Source organism: Talpa occidentalis, unplaced genomic scaffold (genome assembly GCF_014898055.3).
Source record: "Talpa occidentalis isolate TD23 unplaced genomic scaffold, MPIMG_talOcc4v2.1 talOcc4.4, whole genome shotgun sequence".
NCBI classification, from domain to species: domain Eukaryota; kingdom Metazoa; phylum Chordata; class Mammalia; order Eulipotyphla; family Talpidae; genus Talpa; species Talpa occidentalis.
In genome coordinates this window covers 76,986,699-77,008,786 of record NW_023604295.1, presented here as the reverse complement: position 1 = coordinate 77,008,786, position 22,088 = coordinate 76,986,699, and the positions used below count along the sequence as shown (strand labels likewise).

The following is a 22,088-nucleotide window of genomic DNA, read 5'->3' as shown; positions in this document are numbered from 1 at the left end:
CCATGATATGGAAACAACATAAGTGCCCCCCAAAAAACGAATGGATGAAAAAATGTGGTATATAACAATGGAATAATACTCAGCAATCAAAGAAAATAAACTCATGCCATTTGCACCAACATGGATGAAACTGAAAGAGATTATGCTAAATGAAATAAGCCAGAAAGAGAGAAACAAATACCAGATAGTATCACTTATATGTGGAATACAGAGAAACCAAACAAAGGGTCAGATAAAGTCAAACTAAAAACTAACCCTTGAAAATTGCCCATAGAACTGAGGCACCTCGAATGGGGAGGAGAGAGAAAGGAGAGAACAAAGTGGGGAGAGAAATGGACCATGGTGATGGACCATAGGCACCTTGGGTATGTGCGACAGTAACTTCCACCAGGGTGGGAGAGAGATGGTTACAAAATACTAAAAACTATGTAAGTCAACAGTATAAAAAAATTAAAAAAAAAACTAAAAGTTAAAATAAGAAGTGATTTAGATTTATTTATGAGGGCCCAATATAAAATGTAGCAAGCATAAAAAAGTGACAGTTCCACTTCCTATTTTCCAGACTTTCAAGATGTGTTAAGAAGTGATCGGAAGTACTTCACTGAAAACTATTAATTCCCAAGCCAAGTTAAAAAACAGAGGCACTTCACTAACTGAAGCTTCAGCCGTGAGCTACATATGTATTGTCCACACAATTCATTTAGCAAGACTGGTCAAGGTGAAGAAAGGGACTGTGAAATGTAGGCAGGATAATGTGTATTCGATAAGTTTAAGGACTCACATTATCCCAGCATTACTGGACAAAGCAGATGGCAAAGTGCTAATCAAGTAGGGCAGTAAAACTACAAAAAACACACATTGTAAGAGGTTGGTCCCCAGGGAAAGGGGAGGTCGGGCAGGTTCGGAGGTTCTGGGGTGCCCCTACCCCTGTCCTATAATACTATGAAATAATATTTGAAGCCCTAAATATTATTGGGACTGATCAAATTACAGACTAACAAATGATCATTTTACAGAAATTCTCAAAACTACCTTCAAAGCAAAAGCCATCTACTTAGTAGCAATGAGGAAGAAACAGTTTCAAAAAAAGTAAAATTAAAATCATTCCTTCCAGTTACTGATAAATGGCTTCCAATAAGCTGTGGCCTGATGTCAGAACTTCGAGGAATACTGTTTTTACTCTGCCACACTTGTAACTTGAGCTGACCTTGAAAAGACTGTACCAGACACAGAACCTCTCACTGGACCACTACTGCCCCAGAGTCCCTTTGACAAATTGCTCCATTTCCAGACTATATCAAAAGCTGTATTTCAAAGGCTTTTGTTATTAATAGAACAATATGCAAAACTTGATTAAAGGTTAAAATACCTCACAAAAAAAAGGAAAATGCTTTTGCTAGTGAGACACAGGGAATCTCAAATAGGTAGCGTTTCAAGGTTAACAATTAACAAAAATAGAACATCAATTTTATTCATCATAAAGAGAAAAACATTAACAGATTCAAAAAATTCCCATTCTGTTTGGTCAAAATTTAACAAATTTGGCAATATTAACACGGCTATTTGTTCACATTTGTGAATAAAAAATTATAGAACCAAGTAAGTACAAAACTACTTGTTTTACCTAATAAAGACAGAAATCTATGACAGAAATAATGCAATTTCTTCAATATCCATTCTTCACTTTCTTTCTATAGTAACAAAATCCTAAGTTTTTGCTAAAAATACATGCATGGAGGAAAATAGCTAGTTTCCGCCCTAGATGTAGTCAATGTCTGATCAATAGCACTGAATACAATACAGTTATGATACCAGCTATTTTGGAGGAACATTCTAGGGATGACAGAACCATATGACACTGGAAGCTTATGTACTCAATTGCTTACCTTTTGTTATAGAAAATTTACCTATCTTATTTAATAAAATATAATTCTGGGTCTCTACTGAATGGCTGAATGTACATTCTAATTAGTACAAGTCCCCAATTTTTTTATGTGAGGATTTTAATTTCCTGGAAGACTTTGAGATAACTTGAGGATCACCAGCAAGGAAAGAGGCAATGAGACAGGATGATTTACCAAAAAAAGACATCTATTTTGATAAATCACAACCTATTGGTTGGAGCTGTTGCTTCCAGAACTTGGTTCAAATGGAAACACAGTTCATCCTTTAAAAAGAGGTTAAGTTTTTCTCTTTAAAAACTTATTAAGTTTTTTATTAAACTGTAAAACAAAACCCACTGAAAAAGTGACTTCACTATTTCTACCTATAGAACTTCCCCAAAACACTGAAGTGCAATTATTTAAATTGATACAATTTAATTAAGAAGTTTTAAAACTTATGGCACATTTCATTTTATACAAATGTATCTCCATTATGAAAATTTGATCACTTTAAATCTTCCCTTTCTCCTTTCTTTATATTTTGTCCTATAAAATTTAGCCTTGTTGGCAATAATCCCTTCCTTCCTTCCTCTTTCTACTATGATTACAGGTATCAATTACATGCCAAATCTCTATATTCATCCTACAGATGACCAGCAGTTTCTAAAAACACTTATTCATGTCATTTGCCTAAAAGTATCGTGAAATATTCTGTGACATTTCCTAAGCAGTTTTCCATGTTTCTGCAATGTGTGCACACAAGGGGGCATACTACATATGCTTAAAATTTTTATTTATACACTCTCTATAGATATAGAAAGAAAAAAAAAATGGCATATTTATCTTTACTATTCTTCAGCTTGAAAAATATTCTCAGGCTTCTGCACAGCAAAAGAGACAATAACAAAAACAAAGAGAAACCCCATCGACTGGGAGAACATTTTTGCACACATAAAGGACTGATCACAAAAATCTACAGCTGATGAGACTCAACAAAAACAAAGAAATTAATTCAGTCAAAAAATGGGCAGAAGAGCTAAAAAGAAACTTCTCTGAAGAAGAAATGCAAATGGCCAACAGGCATATGAAAAAATGTTCAACATCACTTGTAATCAGGGAAATGCTAATCAAAACTACAATGAGATATCATCTTACACCAGTGAGAACGGTACATATTAAAAAAACTAGCAACAACAAATGTTGGCGAGGTTGTGGAGAAAAAGGAACTCTCCTGCACGCTGGTGGAAGTGCAAAGTGGTCCAACCACTATGGAGAGCTGTGTGGAGATTTCTTGACCTACTAAAGATAGAGCTTCCATATGATCCAGCAATTCCACTCCTAGGTATTTACCCAAAGGACACAGAAACATCAATTCCAAAGAGCACCTGCACCCCTATGTTTATAGCAGCACTATTTACAATAGCTAAACTTTGGAAACAACCCAAATGCCCAAAAATAGATGATTGGATCAAGAAGATGTGGTACATATACACCATGGAATATTACTCAGCATTCAAAAAAGATAAACACATGCAATTTGCAGCAACATGGATGGAGCTGGAAGGGATCATGCTCAGCGAAATAAGCCAGAAAGAAAAAGAAAAATACTAGATGGTCTCACTCATAGCAAGAATCTAGAAAATTTAAATAAGAGACCAGGACAAAGAATAACTATAAGAAAGAAAATATCAAAATCAACAAACAACTATGAACCAGAGACACTCTATGGGGGGTGTGGGGGGCAGGGAAAGGAGGGCTTGGGGTCAAAATAAGGGGGTTGTAATTGTATGGGGAATATAAAAATAAAATTTAAATTAAAAAAAAAGAAAAGAAAAATATTCTCAGCTAAAATAGTATTCAAAAACAAGTACTCAGGAATAAGTGAAATTAAACTCATATGAACAAAAGGCAAAATGTAAACACTGGATTCTGATTTGAGCAAAATAACTATAAAAAGCACATTTTATAAACAATTTGGGAAATCTGAATATAGAGTACTAGACGATACCAAAGAATATTAATATTATTATATGATATGGCATTACAGTTACTAAGAAAGTGTCCTTTTTTTAGAAAGGCAAACTAGTATGTGTCAGTTAAATAAAAATGAAAACCAAGACTTTTTGTTTAAATAGAAGTAAAGAAGAAAGGAAGGGGAAAAGTGCCAGAGAAAGAGGGAAGGGACATAGGAGAGACGAAAAAAACAAAAGGGGATCGATGAAACTAGTGTGGCAAGAAAGTGAAATCGGATAATGATGATGATGTTCAGTCTGGGTGATTATACAGTTCTTTCTGTATGTTTGAAATCTTTCATGGTTAACAGTCTTTTAAACAAAAATATCAAACAGAATTTAATATAAACAGTAAAAACCAAATTTTATATTGCCACAATACTCTGTTGTTACTACCATACTCTGTGCCAAATCTGATTTTACCATCATACTCCCTCTTTCTCTAACCCTTTCCTTCTTCTGTTTTAAGGAAGTATGTAATATATTCAGTGATGAACAAATTAAAACAATTCGTAAATTAAGACAACAAAGACAGAGGCACCTTTCTTTAGGATACTTAGGATAACTGTGGACAAAGACAAAAGCTAGTTTGCATACCAGCATGCTATTTTGCTTAAGTTAGCAAATTACAGGTACACAGTAAATGCTCAATAAATAACTAGAAGGTGACTAAATTAATTTTACATGAACTATTCTAATATACTGAGGATAATTAATTAGACACAGATGTTATTTAAAGCAGTACCATAGAGTCCTACCTATACTATATGCTATTCAACTAAATTGCATTGTACCAATGCTAGGTCATGTTCAGAGTAAAAAATAAAATATCATTTTGGAGGGGCCTTCTAGGTGGCACAGGGGTTAAAGTTTTTAGCGCTGTCAAGCTATCAACAGCCATGGCAGCACGAGTTCCATCCCTGGCCAGTAGCTAATCCACATGACGCAGCAGATTTCTACTGTCTCATCTGCTGCTCCCCTCAGCAGTGTAATTCAGTCAGTCCACCTGTTCTGCTCCCCACTTGTCTCTGGTGAATCCTCTCACCCTCTGCTCCTCTGGCCTACATCCCAGTTCTGGTATGCATAAATAAAATTAAGATAGTATCATTTTTCTTTTTTTTCCTTATTTGTTTATATTCTTGTAATCGTTTTGTACACCAATTTGACTTTTATGGAAAATTCACTATTAGAATAAAATCTGTAATAAATTTTTTATATTAAGGAGATTTAGTGATATTTTTCTCTTTGAACAAATTTATTTCCTGACTGAAAAGCACGTTTCGAATATAACTGTACTACCACAAAGAAAATGGTAACATCTAAAACCAAACAACCTAGAAGTTCCAAATTTTTAAACAAACTCAGTAAACAGTCATTTGTTACTTAAGTCTTCATAATAAAAAAACAGAGAACTGGCTGTTTTGATACTAAAAGTCTGAATTACTATCCAATATAATGGAATCTTTCCCGTCAACACGCCTTCACATGTTAAATTGACATAAACAAATTAACACCAATCTTGCTGTTTTAACTATCTAGCCATTAAGAATCTGGTTAATGTTTCCACTATTCTAGTCAAATAGTACATTATATGAAAACAAAAGCAAATACTTCCAAGAGAAAATGTGTACAGATTTAAAAACCTGTGTCCCGCTTCAAGCAAGAAGTCAAAGTTAATTTTAAAGTATCTTACATAAAATTCACAAACCTTCAGCAATCATATCTTCCATCTCTGTGTCAGATGAATTATCTGCATGCTTTGTATTATTCTGTAGCTCTGGCTGAACACACACAGAATTTATCACCTGGTTATCCAAAAGAGGCCTCTTTTTCACAGGCTGTTCAGTTAGCAAAGATGAACGACTCACCTGTAAAAAAGAGAATAAAATGAATAATCTTTTAAAATACTTTCAAAATAACGTTTTTTAGGCAAAGGACTTCATTTTGAATAATATATTCATTCCATTTAATTTTCATAGTGCATTGCTGGCATGTGTCAGCAGAAACAAAATTACAGTCTTCTCAGAATGGATCATTATTGCATGTATTTTATAGATATGGAAACTAATGTTTGAAGTGTTTAGGTGATTCCTTTACCAAAGCAGAATCAGTCTAGAACTCAAGTTTCCTAACTCTTATTCAGCAATCTCTTCTACAATAGAGAAGATACTGAAAACCCCTCAAATATTAACATTAAAATCAAAAACAACAAAAATACTTACTATGTTCATATATATTTGGTTAAAACATGAATATTACTTATTTTAGAAGTGTTTCCAGCAAAAAAACAATTCAAATCAAAAATAATAACTGATTCACTACTGAACCCTTGGTTAATCTGCAAAAGTGAAACTGCTTAAGAATGTCTCCAACATCTGCACACATAGTGAATAATACCTTGCTAAAAATGTACATTTAACCTTGGAGAATAATCACTCATACCCTTATAAATTTTATTTCAGTTCAAACATTTAATATGCCTCATGTAAAATATATAGAGGCTATTGCTGAAAAATCTAAAATATTCAGTGCTGCTAAAGGTATGTATTTCTGGTATATGAATAAACTTAAATAAACTTTGTAGAAAATAATTTGGCAATATAAGCCAAGAGTCTAATGAATAATATAGGTAAAGTGATCCAAAACTCTACTTCTAGGAATTTATGCCAAGAAAATAATTTAAAATATGCTCAATTTATGTACAAAGATATTCCCTTCAGGACTGTATGAATAGTGAAAAAGTGGAAAAAAGTTCAACAGAATAATTTGTGCACATTTAATACTCAAAATAACCCGAAGAGTAAAAGTATTATCCCCAATTGCCAAATGAGCAAAAGATCAGAAAGGTGGAGTGGCTTGACAAAGATAACACAGTCAGTGTGCAGGTTCAAACACTGAGGAGCACAGAGAGAAAAACTGCCACCACTCACTATATCAGAATTCTCCAAGGAGAGCTAAGTTTAACACACACAGAATAAAATGAAAACTAAAGCAATTGATAGCAACCAACTATCATAATGCAGTCTACATTGCCCATAAACCTAAAAATTCAGGTGATTCAAAGGCTTGATAAATATTTTTCAAAATAAATTATTTTGTTTTCTTGTTTTGATTTTGGCTTTGATTTCGGCTACTTGTCTTTTGATTTCTTTTTTTTTTAAATATTTATTTATGTATGCATACAAGAACAGGGATACATGCCAGAGCTGTGGGGGAGCAGGGGATGTGAGAGGATTCATCAGAGACAGAGTGAGGAACAGAACAGTAGATTGACTGAAATACACTGCTGAGGGGAGCAGGTGAGTCAGGAGAGTCCTGCTGTGCCATGTGGGTAGCTCCCTGGCCGGGGATCGAACTCATGCCACAGTGGCTGCAAATTGCTTCATAGGTAGCGTCTTAACCCCAGGCACCACCAGGGAGGCCCTGATTTATTTTCTAATGAAAAATGTTCATCTTTAGATATGAGCATATAAATTTTGATGATAGAAATAGCACATTTTGAGATAAACACTACTGCATGTTAAATCTGAATGGAAGGTGATAATTAATAATGAGAAAATCTATTTGTTAATTATAAGCCATCAACTGGGTAATTTCAGAAGTATCAGGTCATTTAGAAGTTACTGTTTTCTGTACTCAACTTAAAATTCACAAAGTAACACATTATTCAAGAAACATAATTTTTGCAAAATAATACACTTTAGGTGTTCTTTCAGTTCCCTTAAAAGAAAAAATACAAATATTTATTTCATTGGAATAAACGTCCAACTATGTTTGTAACATTACAGAACAGATATCCTTATATCCTGAAATTGTTTCCTTTGTTACATTATCTAAACAGTCAGCATAAAATTCTAAAAATATATTTGGAAACACATGAAGGCTATATATAGACAGAGATAAATTCTTGATAAAAGATTGAAAGCTTTTTTGAAAAGAAATTACAAGCTTTTTAGTAGAGAATAACAACAAACTAAATTTTAAAATAATGCCACATTAATAATTTAAAAAATACAAATTTGTTTGTTACTTACAGGAAATGGCTCCAGTCCCTCCTGAATCACAAAGCCTTCGATAACATGGGTCAAGATCTGTGGTTTAACAATAGCTTGTGGAGGTTTGTTTTCTATATTGGGAATGCTACCGGGCATAGATGTATTATTACTCCTTGTAGTTGCAGCTGGCAGTAAGAGTGGAGGAGGGGGAACAGAAACATGTGAAGGATCTGATGGAGATTTAATTACCGAAGCACTGACTGATGCCACAGCAGGTAATTCCACTTGCTCTGGAAAAAAAGTCACTTTTTTTTAATCTATTGCATTCTACCCAGGCAAATATAAAAGAATAACAATAAACAATAACAATATGTGGTGCTTTAAAAAAACACTTTAAGAATTTTGGATTTATTATCTTGACCTGCACAATAACCTTACGACATAGAATCCACTATTATCCCCACTTTACAAAAGAATGGAGCAACTGGCTCAAAGTTATTGTTCCAACTTTGTTTGATTAAAAAGAACTGTCCCATAAGGCATATAAATACTTTTCAATGTCAATTTAAGAACAGATACTAAAATGGTTGCTTGTATCTTTTAATTTTTAAGTTACACAAATATTACATTCCCTATGTTTCTGTTGATAAATGTTATGGAGGAAAACATACTTTGGAAACCTGCTTAAATTGCAGCATTATTTAAACTATCCAACATATGGAAACAACTTAAATGCCCCAAAACAGATAAATGGATCATGAAGATTAGTACATATACACAAGTTATGGAAATAATCTGAGTGCCCAACAACAGATGAGTGGATTGAGATGAGGTGATACTGTACACAATGGAATGATTGCTACTCAACTATTACGAGATAAAATCTTGCTATTTATGACAACATGAATGGAAGTGGAATAAGTCAGAAGGAGAAAGGACAAAAACCAGATGCTTTCATTCATGTGGACTAGAGAGAAACAAAAGAAAGGAAAAGAAAAACTAAACCAAAACAAACCCTAGATCCATGACTAGATCCATCCCCTAGATCCATCCCCTCCTCCAGAGGGGGAGGATGAGGAGAGACGAGGGTAGGAGCTCAACAGAATATGGTAGAGGATTATGGTTGCTTTGGTGGTAGACATGGTGGTGTAATGTACATCTGAAGAGATATGAGCCGACATACAATGTTATAAACCACTGTTACCACACTAAAAATAATACCAAAAGATCAATTAATAATTTAAAAATAAATATTTTTTAAAAGTCCCTCTGGTTTTGCAGGTTAGTTTATTTTATGATTTGATGAGTTATTCTTATCAAGAATTAACTGTAGTCCTCTGCTCTATCAGCTGAGCTGTCAATGGGATTTGATGAGTTATACTTAAAAAAACAAAACAAAACAAAACAAATCTATGCTGGCTTTTCCTGCTCATATACTACAGAAGAGTAATAATATGAAGCAAATTATAAGAAGTGTCAAAAGTCAACACTGTACTTAGAAAATTTAGCTAGAGGGTTATGCGCCACAAAATCTCAGACTACATTTCTGAGGAGGGGGAAAGGATATTTTTGTGTTCCCATACTTCAAAAATGTTTCAATTTTCTTTGGCCATCAGTAATTACAATCACAATGCAAGGTTATACATATACATGTAAGCATACTTGTATTTCTGCCTAATCTCCAAGAAATGTGCAATACAGAAATCATAAATATTCGATACTATAGATTTCTCTGAACCTATCTTTTGAAGTATTATTTTGAATAAACAAAGGTAATAATATTAAACTTGTCTTAAATATTTTCTTGACTACATATTTTCTATTATTCAGGAAGGGGAAAAGTTGGAAGAAAACTGATTTACCCTTTTAATGCTTTCCAAAGACTCACATTGTTATTGGCATCACATTAGTATGGGAATAAAAAGTGGAAAAAAAGGGTAGGAGTAGAGATGTGGCATGCTAAAGAAAAAAGAGGCAAGGGGTTGCATAAGTAACAGATAAGGTCGGTGTCCCATTACAATTTGTTTCCATGCCTATTATAGTGGTTTTCCCTAACTGAAAATAACCACAAGAATCATGAGATATTGACTAGAACAGAATATTTACAATGAAGCCCGAAGCAAGATTAATATTATCTTGATCAGGGGTCATTAAGCTTTCTGTAAAGGATCATACGGTCTCTGCAAGTATTCATCTTCACTGTTGTAGCAGGAAAGTAGTAATAGTAATATTTAAGCAAATGAACATGGCTATGTTCCACAGAACTTTATTTACAGAGAATGAAATTATTTCTCATAATTTTCACATGACATATATTACTGTACTTTTGACTTTTCAAATCATTTAAAAGTTTAAAAACCATCCTTAGCTTATGCGCCATACAATAACAGGCAGCAGGAAAGGTTTGAAGTGTGAGCTATAGTTTGCCAATCCCTAATCTAAATAAAATATTCATATTTTAAAAAAACAATTAACAAAATATATCTCGTTAGGACCCATATACATAACTATGGGACATATTAATGACTTAGTAAAACATGTAGGATTCAGTCATTTTAATACTGTGAAGAGGCACATATAGAAGAGTAGCTTGAGGGCCTCCCCAGAGGCTCAGTGGGTTGAGCGCTGCGCTGTGAAGCTGTCTGCAGCCTCTGCAGTGTGGGTTCGATCCCAGCTGGTGGGGCGAGAATCCCACATGGCGCAGCAGACCTCCCGTCTCACCCGCTGCTCCCCTCAGCAGTGCCTTCGGTCTATCTGCCTGTTCTGCTCCCTACTCTGTCTCTGGTGAATCCTCTCACCCTCCCGTGTCTCTGGCCTGTACCCCAGCTCTTGTATAAAAATAAATAATTAAAAAAAAAAGAAGAGTAGCTTGAATACATAAATAGCACTGAAGTAGTAAGAACTTGAATGCTTAAACTCAAGATTATTTTTTAATCCATGTCTGAATTATTGAGGTTTAATTTAAGTACCATGTGGGAAAGAACACTTTCATTATAAGCATTTACTCAGGCTGGATCACAAAGGATTATGAAATGTGACCTATGATTTAGAGTGTTTTGTGATTTTAGGAAATATAATTGAAATCTTTAGATGGGGCTTGAATTTATTTTAATTTTTAAGGTAGAAAACAAATGACATGAGACTCAGGGCATATGAAATAATTGTGTACAAACCACTGTAAAAAAAACTGTAAGGCTAAAATATTTTTCATTTGAACATTTCCTCATCAATAGTCCTAACTGTTGCACATCAAAAAAAAAATTGTATTCTAATCTATGTTCTGTTGCAATTAATTACACAAAAATTCATTTAATGCAGTCACTACTGGAAAAAAAAACTTTTCCCATTACTAACATTTATCTACTAAAAAATTTCCCCAATTTTTTGTATTTCCTCACCTAACAAAGGATGTTCAGAGGTTAAATCTTCTCTCCCCACAGTTATAGCTGCTGGGGACAATGTGGGTGGTGGTGGGGTCCGATCCATCCGGACACATTCATCTGATTCTTCTGGCATTTCTTCTTCACACACATCTTCTACTTGATAAACCTGCAACAACAAAACACTGCCTGAAAGTGTTTCTAAAACTCCCCTTGGTGAGGCATTCTAAATTTTAAATATCAATTCTAAAAGTTTTAAATTTAAAAACAAGGCAAAATGGCTATTTGACAAATTGAAAGGAAAACTTTAAAATCACTCAGATGAAGTTTGTCATCATACTTGACAATATTTCACTAAACACATTGTGGATCACTATGTAGGCAACTAATCACTAAGGTTTCCAAAGGGTCAAGAAATCACTAAGGTTTCCAAAGGATCAAGAAATTTTTAATTTTAAGGATGTTTTAAAAGTTATGATTTTGTACGCTCAATTGTTTTAGGAATTTACTACTGTTTCTATTAATTTCTGTCATAAATCAAAATAAATGCAACTATTTGACACAAGCACACTAAGTAACTCTCCAAAATAACACATAGTATATCAGGAAATGTACTATCAAAGAATGATACACCCAGGCTCTTATTTATTATGTTTGTGTCAAAGATTAAATTATGAAAAGTAGTATCTGAGTATATATGCAATTACATATTTTTTCATCTTCTGATTTATTCAAGCATCTCACAAATTTTTATAAGCTAATATTGGGTAAGCAGAAAATGTGTTCTTGAAATAATACATACACACACAACATTTTAAGACCTTTGAACTGTTCATTACTTAGAGGAGAAAGTTTTTAAATCTTTACCTTGTTCATCTGATGGCACAGATTATACTTAAGAAAATATCAACTTGAATGTACTCTGAGAAGCAACTACATAACTAAAAATGAGTTAGGTGTTAAATGTTTCATTAAAATTAAGGCTAAATTTTCAAAGTTCACTTCTAGAGACTGCATAGGTATTTTCATTTATTATTATTTATTTAGCCATTTTTTTTGAAAGATGATAGGTTAACTAAAAACAAAGCCACAAAGCTGTTCACCTCCCTTCTTTTATGTATAAAACTTACTACTTAAATTTACAAAGGTTGCGAGATTTTAGTATTACTTGCCCAAGCTATTTAATACTTTCTAACGGTTAAAAAATCTTTCACTAGTCACAAAAACCTTTAAGTGATATTGAAAATTATGTGTATTTTTATTATTTTTTTAAAGATTTATTTATTTATGCATACAAGAACTAGGGTATAGGCCAGTGGTGTGGGGGGTGAGAGGATTCATGAGAAAGAGCGGGGAATAGAAAAGGCAGATTCACGAAGTACACCACTGAGGGGAGCAGTGGGCAAGTCAGGAGAGGTCTGCTGCACCATGTGGGTTGCTCCCTGGCCAGGGATCAAATTCGTGCTGCAGTGGCTGTGGGTAGCTTCATAGGTTGCGTCTTAACCCCTTGTACCACCAGGGAGGCCCCCATTCTGTGTATTTTTAATGAAATTATTTGGGAACGTTGATTTGAAGTCTATAAAAATTTTAAAAAATGATCAAAACTTCTGAAACCAGCATAAACCATGTATTAATAAAAAAAAGGACTTTAAAATTTTGTCCACAAAGGCATATCTAAAACTTAAGGGAAAAATGAAAATCTTATTTTCTAAGCCTCTACCGAAAGCAAAATATCTTTTTACTTTTTAAAAATGTAAAAATGCTATTGTTTCTCATAATTTTATACTAAATAATACCTAGAGGGCCTCCCTGGTGGTGCAAGAGGTTAAGCGTCAGCACTATGAAGCGATCTGCAGCCACTGCAGTATGAATTCAATCCCTGGCCAGGGAGGTGACCCACATGGCGCAGCAGACCTCTCCTGACTCACCCCTGTATTTCAGTAGATCTGCCTGCTCTGCTTCCCACTCTGTCTCTGGTGAATCCTCTCACCGGCCCCCTCACTTCTGGCCTGTACGCCAGTTCTTGTATGCATAAATAAATAAATCTTTAAAAAATAATAATAATAATACCTAGAACTGTGGTATAAATCAGCTAAGGTTTTAAAAGTTATTTGCTCATAACCCTGCACCTAGAAGCCTATTTCATAAAAAGATCCCTTGCCTTGTATGGATCCTCAGAAATGAAAACAGTCATTTGCAAAAGATATCTGATAATCTCTACTTCTATTTTTTTTAAATGATGATTATGCCCAATACATGGAAAGTCAGCTAAAAAAATGTCCTGGGGAAGCAACCTCCTAGTAAGGGACATCTGCTACAGAGGGATTCAAACATATTATGATTCAAACATAATTAGATAAATATGGTTTTATCAACCAGTACAACTGTATCTATGTACCATTCCTTTATTAGATAATATTTTTCTTACAAAGACCATTATCTTTCCTTAAAATATTGAAGTGCTCTTTCATATTAATGACATCACCAGTTTTTCAAATACCTATTATAGTAAGGAAAGAAAGTCTGATCATATGTAGATTTCTGATTTTTAAAAAGAATCCATCAAAATGATTATAAAATACTTTTCATTCTTTCTATTTAATCTAAAGTATACCTTACTTTGTTCTAAATCTGCCACGTAAAGGCAAAATAAGTTACTGAATAAAAAGCAGGTAAAAACATCTGTCACAGACTTCTAGCACCACCAGTTCAAAAATATCTAAGTGTAACAACTCAAATACTAAATAAAGGGAAGTGGAGGTATTGCTCAAAAGATCATTAGGAAACTATATATGACAGTTTCTGTCTAGCTCGTAACTACTACTCTAACACTAGCAATGATCTCAATAAAGTACATTTATCACATTTGTCTCCTGCTCCTAAATTGAGGAATATTTATTAGTTCAAAATTATCTATTTTTACTATATATCTTACTTTTCATATCCAAATGTCAATGCAAAATCTTAGTTCATTTATAAATATAGCCTTTATGAAACATTGATTTTACTTTGCTAATTCACCCTTGCCTTTCAAAATCTCACATCTCTTAAGAAGTAATATATCTATTTAAATATTTGAAACAACCAGCAAAGCACAATTCAGTAAGAAATATGTTATGGTTTTAAAAAATACCTTTAAGCAAAGGTAATAGAAAAAAATAGTAATTTAATAGAGAAAGATTAAAAAAAAAAAACATTGTACTCTATAAAAATTACAATTTTTTTTTAATTTTAAAGAAATGAGGAAGGATAATCTTAAATGTATTCTTAGGTTTAACTAAGCTATTACTACTATATTTGTGGTATTTCCTTTTTTTTTTTTTTAAGATTTTATTTATTTATACAAGCACTGAGCACAGTCAGAAGTGCAGGAGGGTGAGAGAATTCACCAGAGCCAGAGCAGGGAGCAGAACAGGCAGAGTGATGAAATACACTGCTGAGGGGAGCAGCGGGCGGTGGGAGAGGTCTGCGCGCCATGTGGGACCCTTGCCCAGCAGCCGGGGATCAAAACAGCACTGCAGAGGATACGGGCAGCTTCGCAACCCATTGCTCAACCGCTGTGCCACCAGGGAGGCCCTATATTTGTGGTATTTCTATACAAAAAAGTTCCTTCGAAGTTTTTCTAACAAAAACTATTAAAAAAAATTTAAGGCATGGGCCTCCCATGGTGGCAGAGGCGGTTGAGAGCCGAGCTGTGAAGCTGTACGCAGCCTCTGCAGCGCAGGTTCAATACCGGCCAGCTAGCAAGGGTCCCACATCACATGGCAGACCTCTCCTGTTGCGCCTGCTGCTCCCCTCAGCACTGTATTTGGGTCGTCTGCCTGTTCTGTTCCCCGCTCTACCCCTGGTGAATCCTCTCACCCTCCCGCGCATCTAGCCTGTACCCCGGTTCTTTTATAAATAAATAAATCTTTAAAAAAAAATTTAAGGCATATAGAAAAATTTTAATTTTCAGTTGTTAAAAATGAATTCACAGAACTAGAAAGTGAAAACATAAATCTAAATTTAATTTTTTTTTAAAGTCTTCAAATTTGATTTTTTTTTTTTTTTTTTTTTTGGTGGGACCCTCACCGGTGGCCAGGGATCGAACTGGTGCTGCAGAGGCTGCGGGCAGCCTCGCAACCCAGCGCTCAACCGCTGCGCCACCTGGAGAGGCCCCAAATTTGATTTTTTAAACTCTTCAAAAATTTATTTAAAAAATAGACATGAAAACTGAATAACAAACTTATTTCTACATGTCCATTGTTCTTTCTGCCATGTTTTGTTTATAAAAAAAGTGAATCGCAATTAGAATTCAATCTCTATGACTATTAAGATCAGTCAAAATGACAAGAATAAAGAATCTAAACTGTTCCTCCAGTTGAGGAACAGACTTTGAAACCCTTTCCTTTCTGAGCTAATGGCTAGTCTTTACATGATCAAGTCTCTTCAGTAAGGTTTGATATAAAACCTCCTTTGGGAAAGTTTTTTCCTCAATTATAAATTATGAATTTGATCATTCTGACTAAATATTTAGAAACTTCATTTCAATATTTTTGTAAATTATTTTATAAATTTAAGGAAATCCTTTAGAGAATGTTTAAAAAAATTAAGATAATTTTCCTTTCAAGGCAATATATATGATTTTTACATTTATTCTGATAAATTTCACCAATTATTCAAAATACTCACTCACCCAATGAAATTTTAATCATCAGTATTAAATCCATCCACTGAGCCTTCAAGTTTTAAATGAGAACTATATTAGGTACGCATTTTCCTTCAGTAAAAATTTAAAAATTCAAGTCTAATCATCCTAAAAAATGGTCTACAGTTAGTATCTTTTGCAAAGTTGAACTTTTTTGTAGAATAAATTTTACTAAAAAATTACATCTTACAAGCATGCCTCCAGCTTAAAACAGAAGCTCCTAAAGGCCCAGGACTTCAGAATGCATACAACCAAAAAGGTTATCTAGATAAACCATACGTTTAAGAACACACAAGCCAACAGAAGGGATCTATGAAGGATAATCACCTTAAGAGAAAAAACTTTGTGCAGATGACACTGGTTCAAATGCATTCCCTTGGGGAAAAAAAATCAACTCTGTAAAGATAGCAGATGGATTTGTTTAAATAGTAATAAAATTAACGAGGGACTTTAATACCACCACAAAATTATCAAGCATGCAACCATACTACAACAAATGGCAACTTTTTTGTCCCCATACAGCATGTCTGTCACACATTGACAGGTGAAAATTTCATTTTTTTTTTCAAATTCATAGGCATTTAGATCTAATGATAGAATGTGGGAGAAAATAGTTTTTACTTTCAGTTCAGCAAGAAAGTCAAAGAGCTTCCAAGGGCTTACCACTGGTGGATCAACAGGTGCTGGTGGCTGTACTTGTAGGTTTACAGCAACAGTCTGTGGAGGAGGAAGAGTCTGAAATGGCAACTGGACCAAAGCTTCTGCAGCTGGAAGCTCCTCTTCTGAAACCAGAGCATTCTGTACCAAAACCTGGCCCTGGGACAGAATTTCAGGCTGCACTTGTAAAGACTGCATAGACTGCAGGGGTAGTGGTGGAATTTGAGCTGGAGGAGATGCTGACAATTGTGGAGAGGTGGCAATTGGGATTGGAGAGGATTGCAGAGTTGAATATTGCTGGTGTGATGTTGGAGAAACAATCTGCTGACCTGGAGACACTAAAGTGGACTGCTGAACTGGGCCAATGTGCACAACAGGGGAAGTGGGAAGTGGAAGATGGGATGGAAGATTCAGCTGTGCTGAAGGCTGCACCTGATTAGCAGTGGACTGCTGCAAGTTTGGCCCTGTCTGGAGAGCTGATGACACAAGAGGGTGTGGCTGAATAAGCGCTTGTGGATGAATAATTATAGTAGGAGACTGACTAGGTGAATGAGGTGGCGGAGGAGATACCACTACAGATTGCTGTGCTGACTGAGACTGGTTAGGAGACATTGTCAAAGAAGGGGGATGACTCTGAATTGGTGAACAGTGCTGTGACTGGGCATTACTGGGAGTTGCAGGAAGGCCATGGTTTTGGAGTGGTAAACAGTGCTGGGATGGGGGTGGGTCTTGAGTTGAATTTTGAAGTGTGATTGGCTGAATTTGCTGTTGCTGCTGTTGTAATATCAGTTGATGATGGGAAACCTTGGGAGGTGGTGAATGAAGAGGAATCTGCTGATGTTTTATTAGAGGATGAGGCTGAATTGGAGGATATGAAGCTGTGAGAGGAAAAAAATGACAATTAGTATCTATTTGAAAAATAATATAGAATTTTAAAAATTAACCTGAAGGAGGAAAACTTTCACATCAGATCATAATTATCAGAAATTGATTATAAGTTTGTAAGTTAAAAATGAATTGCAAACTTAATGAATAACAACTTTTCTTTGAAACCTGTATTTTATAAAATAAGCTCTACAGTGGCCAATTCTCCCCAAAAACTGCCTAGAAGAATTGGTTCATAAATCTGAATCTATACAATTAATTCTTATTAAATTTTATAGGTCATGAGAATACTGACATTAACTTTTATAAAGTTTTATCCACTTCAAAGCATTCTGCAAAAATAAGTAGTATCGCTGAATAAGTATAACATATAAAAGATAACTTCAAAATCATAAAAATGCTTTTATCATAATTCACAAAATAAAGGCCTGATCCTTTTCATTTTCTGTCTATACATTATTCCAACTAATAGTCAAAGTAATTACCTATACATCTTCCCGCATATGAAGAATTGCTATTATTTTGACCCAAGAAGAGAAAAGATTTTGTATAAAACACTAATATAATTTAGTTAACCAAAACACATGTTAGTGTGTTTAGTCACAGCGTGACTAAAAATCACTGTTAACTAAGAAATGAAATTTCAGGGACCAGCTAAATTTCAGAGGGCACTAACTATGTTTGCAGAGAGAATATGGTAAACAAAAGTCCACGCTACCTAAATAATGTTTTACTTTCCTCCCCCACAAAATAAAAAGGCCAAAACCACAGTAACCTATAAGTCACAGTATCTGTTTTCTCCAGAGAAGTCACTCACAATAAGGGTAATATATGTAAGCACAAGCAAAATTGAGTTATAAGTAGTGTCCTCATCATTATGCCTCTTCTACATAAAGACGCATGTTTACACATTGGGAAAAGCTAGGGAAATCCTTTCTAAACAAGAATCGTGTGAAAATTATACATATTTAAAGTATATCTAGTCAGGGCAAAAAAGTATCCTTCATCTCAGAATGTTAAGGTAATGACTACTAGAAACAAACTCCATGCTGAAAGGTGGAGCTTGGTTAATAGCATGTAAGATCTAAATTTGGAATTGCAATTGTCTCATCACTGTTTGATGGCTTCAGTTTATTGATGTCTTTCATACCTACATATAATACTGGCCACTAGAGAAAGACATTATCACACTATCAATGAAAGGGAGAAGAATAAATGTGAACTTAGAATGAGATATTGGGAGTTCTGGAGGACTGAAAATCCAGAAGTAGGTCTCCTTGCTTGAATTAACACTGCAAGAGTTCTTAACTTTCACTGAAGTAGCATTCTTTTTGGAAGGAGAATTCTAATGATTACTATTATTCATTATAATCACCTCAGGACTAGACAAATCATAGGATTTGTTCCCTGAGCAAGTCATTCCAAGTACAGTGATCAACTGTTGCTCCACACTGACTTTTTCTATCAACACTGGCCAGAGGTTAGTTTAAGGTAAGAATACTCTAGACAATGTAATACAATAATCCTATATGGTTTTTTTGATAAAGCCATACAGAGAGCAGGATCCAGCACAAAGATTTTTATAAAAAAGAACTCACACCTACCTACACTATAAAGGGATTTATTTATTTATTCATTATAACAAAGCCTGCACTTATCTAATATTCAGATTTAACAATTCTAAACAGTGATACCTACTTAGTACAAATGCGAAAAGTTTTGCCATAATGTCCACTATTCAATGAAAAAACAAAAATCAACTATTACTACAACATACTGTGCACCTGTTATAGACAAGGACATATAAGGTACAACCTAGTGTTGTCAAGATAGAAAGATAAAAATGTAAATCTGAAAAAAGATTTAAGAGTTAATAAATGTAAAATGTTGACATTATCCTATCCTCAAAGAGTTTTCTGTATTGTAGGAAAGTTAAGATCAATAAGTATATCAATAACAATAAAAAGAAAAAGCATTAAAATACTATAGAAGCTCAGAATGATGAGAGATGTCCCACTAGGGGAAATCAAACAATCCCAAGATTTTGAGATTGCATGATGCAAAGAATATTGGCAATATTAGGACAGAGGAAATATGAAAAGAGATTTGTACTTATAGGTTTAGATGCATAAAAAGTATGCATCAATAATGTAAACTGAATCTCTAAAAAGCAATACAGAGTTCTAAAATGATATAAAAAAGATGCTTACCTGAAAAGGTTGGATCAAAGGATTTTTTCTAATGAAATATATGTTATGTGCCTACCCCAGTGCATGACACACACATACCTTCAATAAACTAGTTATACTGGTATAAAAACATATGCAGATATATTAAGTATAGAGAGAACTAAATATGTTTGAGAAGCAAGGAAAGGATGCAGTATGAGGGAGAAAAAAAAGATGCTATAATAACTATGAGAGTAGGCCAGAAGCAGGTAAAAAAAGATTCAATCAGTGATAAGAAAATAGTGCTAACTTTAAAGAATAAAGCAGATAATTCCTTAACTTATTAGATACCAAGACAGCTCAACATTGAGAAATTCTGAGATGAGTAGAAGAGATGGTAAGGTAACTCACTCTGGATTGCCCCAACATTTTCAGCATGAGAACCATGAAGCAAGGTTATCTGTAGAAAGCAGAGGGGAGTACAAGTGGAATTCAAAGGTTGATGAGAATGAAAATGATTTAATTGATTCCCTGACACCTTCCTCTCAAAGAGATGAAATCAGAAATGGAAAGAAAGCAAATGGTAAGGAAAATAATGATGCATAATCCTTATTTTTGGAAAATAATAAATTCTTCCAACTAATGACAACTTTAAACAGAAAAATATTTGCTTTATTTTTTTTTTACAAGAGCTTTAGTTGGTCCCACTAAGCATATTAAATAAACTATAGGCAAATCCTTTCTTTTAAGCTAGAAGCGTAGAAGGTTTTTTGTTTTGGTTTTTTTTTTTAATTTAATAGGAGGCCTACGCATAATGAAAATGTTAATTAAATGTCAACTGACAAAAAATATATACTTCATTATAATGTTTCAGCTGTTGCAGCCTTTTGATTTCTTTTTTTAAGCTATAATGTTGATATGGTCTTTTTTTAGCTTACGAAATTTATATTTTAAAATGTTTTAAAGATATCATTCATCTTCAAGTAATGAAAATCTTTTGTTTTGCTCTGCCTAGTAAGAAAATGAATAATGCAACTAATTTCAACAAAAGTTTCATCCCACCTGGTGCTATTAATTGGTGAATACTTGACGTCCGGGTGACAGCTGTGCTTCGCGATTCCAGACTTGGACTTTCTCCTTTCTTATTACTTTCTGGAGAAGGATCTCGTTGGCTGGTTTTAGAACTGGCCACTGTTGTTTTATTATGACAAATTGTCAATGACTGAGTTTGACTAGTGCTTTTTGGCGGACCATTCTGTGAGCTAGATAATACACCCAACTTCTGGCTGCGTAACGTTAAATTCTGAACCTAAGAACCACATAACAAAAATAAGGATAAAACATGTGGTATTAATTGATGTGGTAATCATTACCTATAACAACAATGAACAATGATTTACAATAACATTTATATTACACTTTTCATATGCAAAGCTACAAACACTTGAAACAATTTATTAATCCGGAAGGAAAGGAAAGTGTATCATCCTAAGTAATCCTATCTTTAGTGACAATTTAACCACATTGAGAATCAATAAGTAAATGAAACTGGAATATATATACATATGTATTGCAAAGTAACTATGAATACAAGGAAATTACTCTGCAAAGTACTACATTTTAAGGTTTCCATATGGACCACAACCAAAGGGAAAGAGAAAGCAAATGGGCATTCCAGGTAAAGGAGAAAATTTAAACAAAGCTACAGAGGGAGAGCCCAAGGTGCCTTCTCTGAAGGTTGCAAGTACCTCATAAACTTGTCAAAAGTTACTATGCATGATTAAGAGTGCAAATACAAAATTGCTGTCTTAATAAAGATCAGAAAAAAATAACAAAAGTTACCAGCTTATAAAAATTATTTTCTTTTAAGTAAGAAAACTAGTCCATCACCTACCCCACTGTGATAATTATGGAAGGCATTTTTCTATGAACATCATTTTTAATGTAAGATTTTGGTGGTGGTGGTGTTATAGGACACTCAGAACTAGATATCAAAAACTGACTTGTACATGACCTTGAAATGGTTTATGTGAAGATTCACGTATATACCCACAGCTATTGTAAACAAACTGCCAGTCTGAATGGTAGCAAGGATCAGCCCAATTACTCTCACCTGAGTAATTATAACACCTCCAAAGAGAGGACAGAAAACCCCTCTCCAACTGCCTATGGAGAATGAATATACCGTATACATTTATGGTAGTGAAGTCTGGGAGAAAAAACGAAATGAAAGAGATTCTAAAGCAACAAGGCAAATGATTTATGAATGTTCTTTATTTTCAAGTGTGTTCTGTCTCTACAACTAGATCATTAAACTGACACTCAAAAGCTGTTATTTTCTCTTTCAAGGACCAAATGCAATGTTCAGCCAACAACGGATACAACCACTTACTTCATGTCAGTTTTTTACTAGTTCTATTC

The 22,088-nt window shown here is 34.1% G+C and overlaps 1 protein-coding gene and 1 long non-coding RNA gene across 7 annotated transcripts in view; one reads left to right on the top strand and one right to left on the bottom strand.

Annotated features, from left to right (window-relative positions):
- The window catches only part of PHC3 (polyhomeotic homolog 3), a 72,600-nt gene that overhangs the window by 13,390 nt on the left and 37,122 nt on the right, over positions 1-22,088 (bottom strand). For 5 of the 6 annotated variants that reach the window (XM_037525716.2, XM_037525719.2, XM_037525717.2 and 2 more), the window contains 6 exons: positions 20,730-20,976; positions 16,621-17,492; positions 16,285-16,332; positions 11,289-11,439; positions 7,930-8,180; positions 5,604-5,763 (listed from right to left, as the gene is read on the bottom strand). In XM_037525716.2, the coding sequence (XP_037381613.1) occupies positions 5,604-5,763; positions 7,930-8,180; positions 11,289-11,439; positions 16,285-16,332; positions 16,621-17,492; positions 20,730-20,976 (1,729 nt within the window). The remainder of the gene's footprint in view (positions 1-5,603; positions 5,764-7,929; positions 8,181-11,288; positions 11,440-16,284; positions 16,333-16,620; positions 17,493-20,729; positions 20,977-22,088) is intronic. The other variant, XM_037525718.1, reaches the window with a different exon arrangement.
- LOC129146754 (uncharacterized) lies at positions 18,941-21,035 on the top strand. Its single transcript, XR_008553922.1, has 3 exons — positions 18,941-18,990; positions 20,103-20,250; positions 20,683-21,035. It is a non-coding gene; the product is annotated as an uncharacterized LOC129146754 (long non-coding RNA).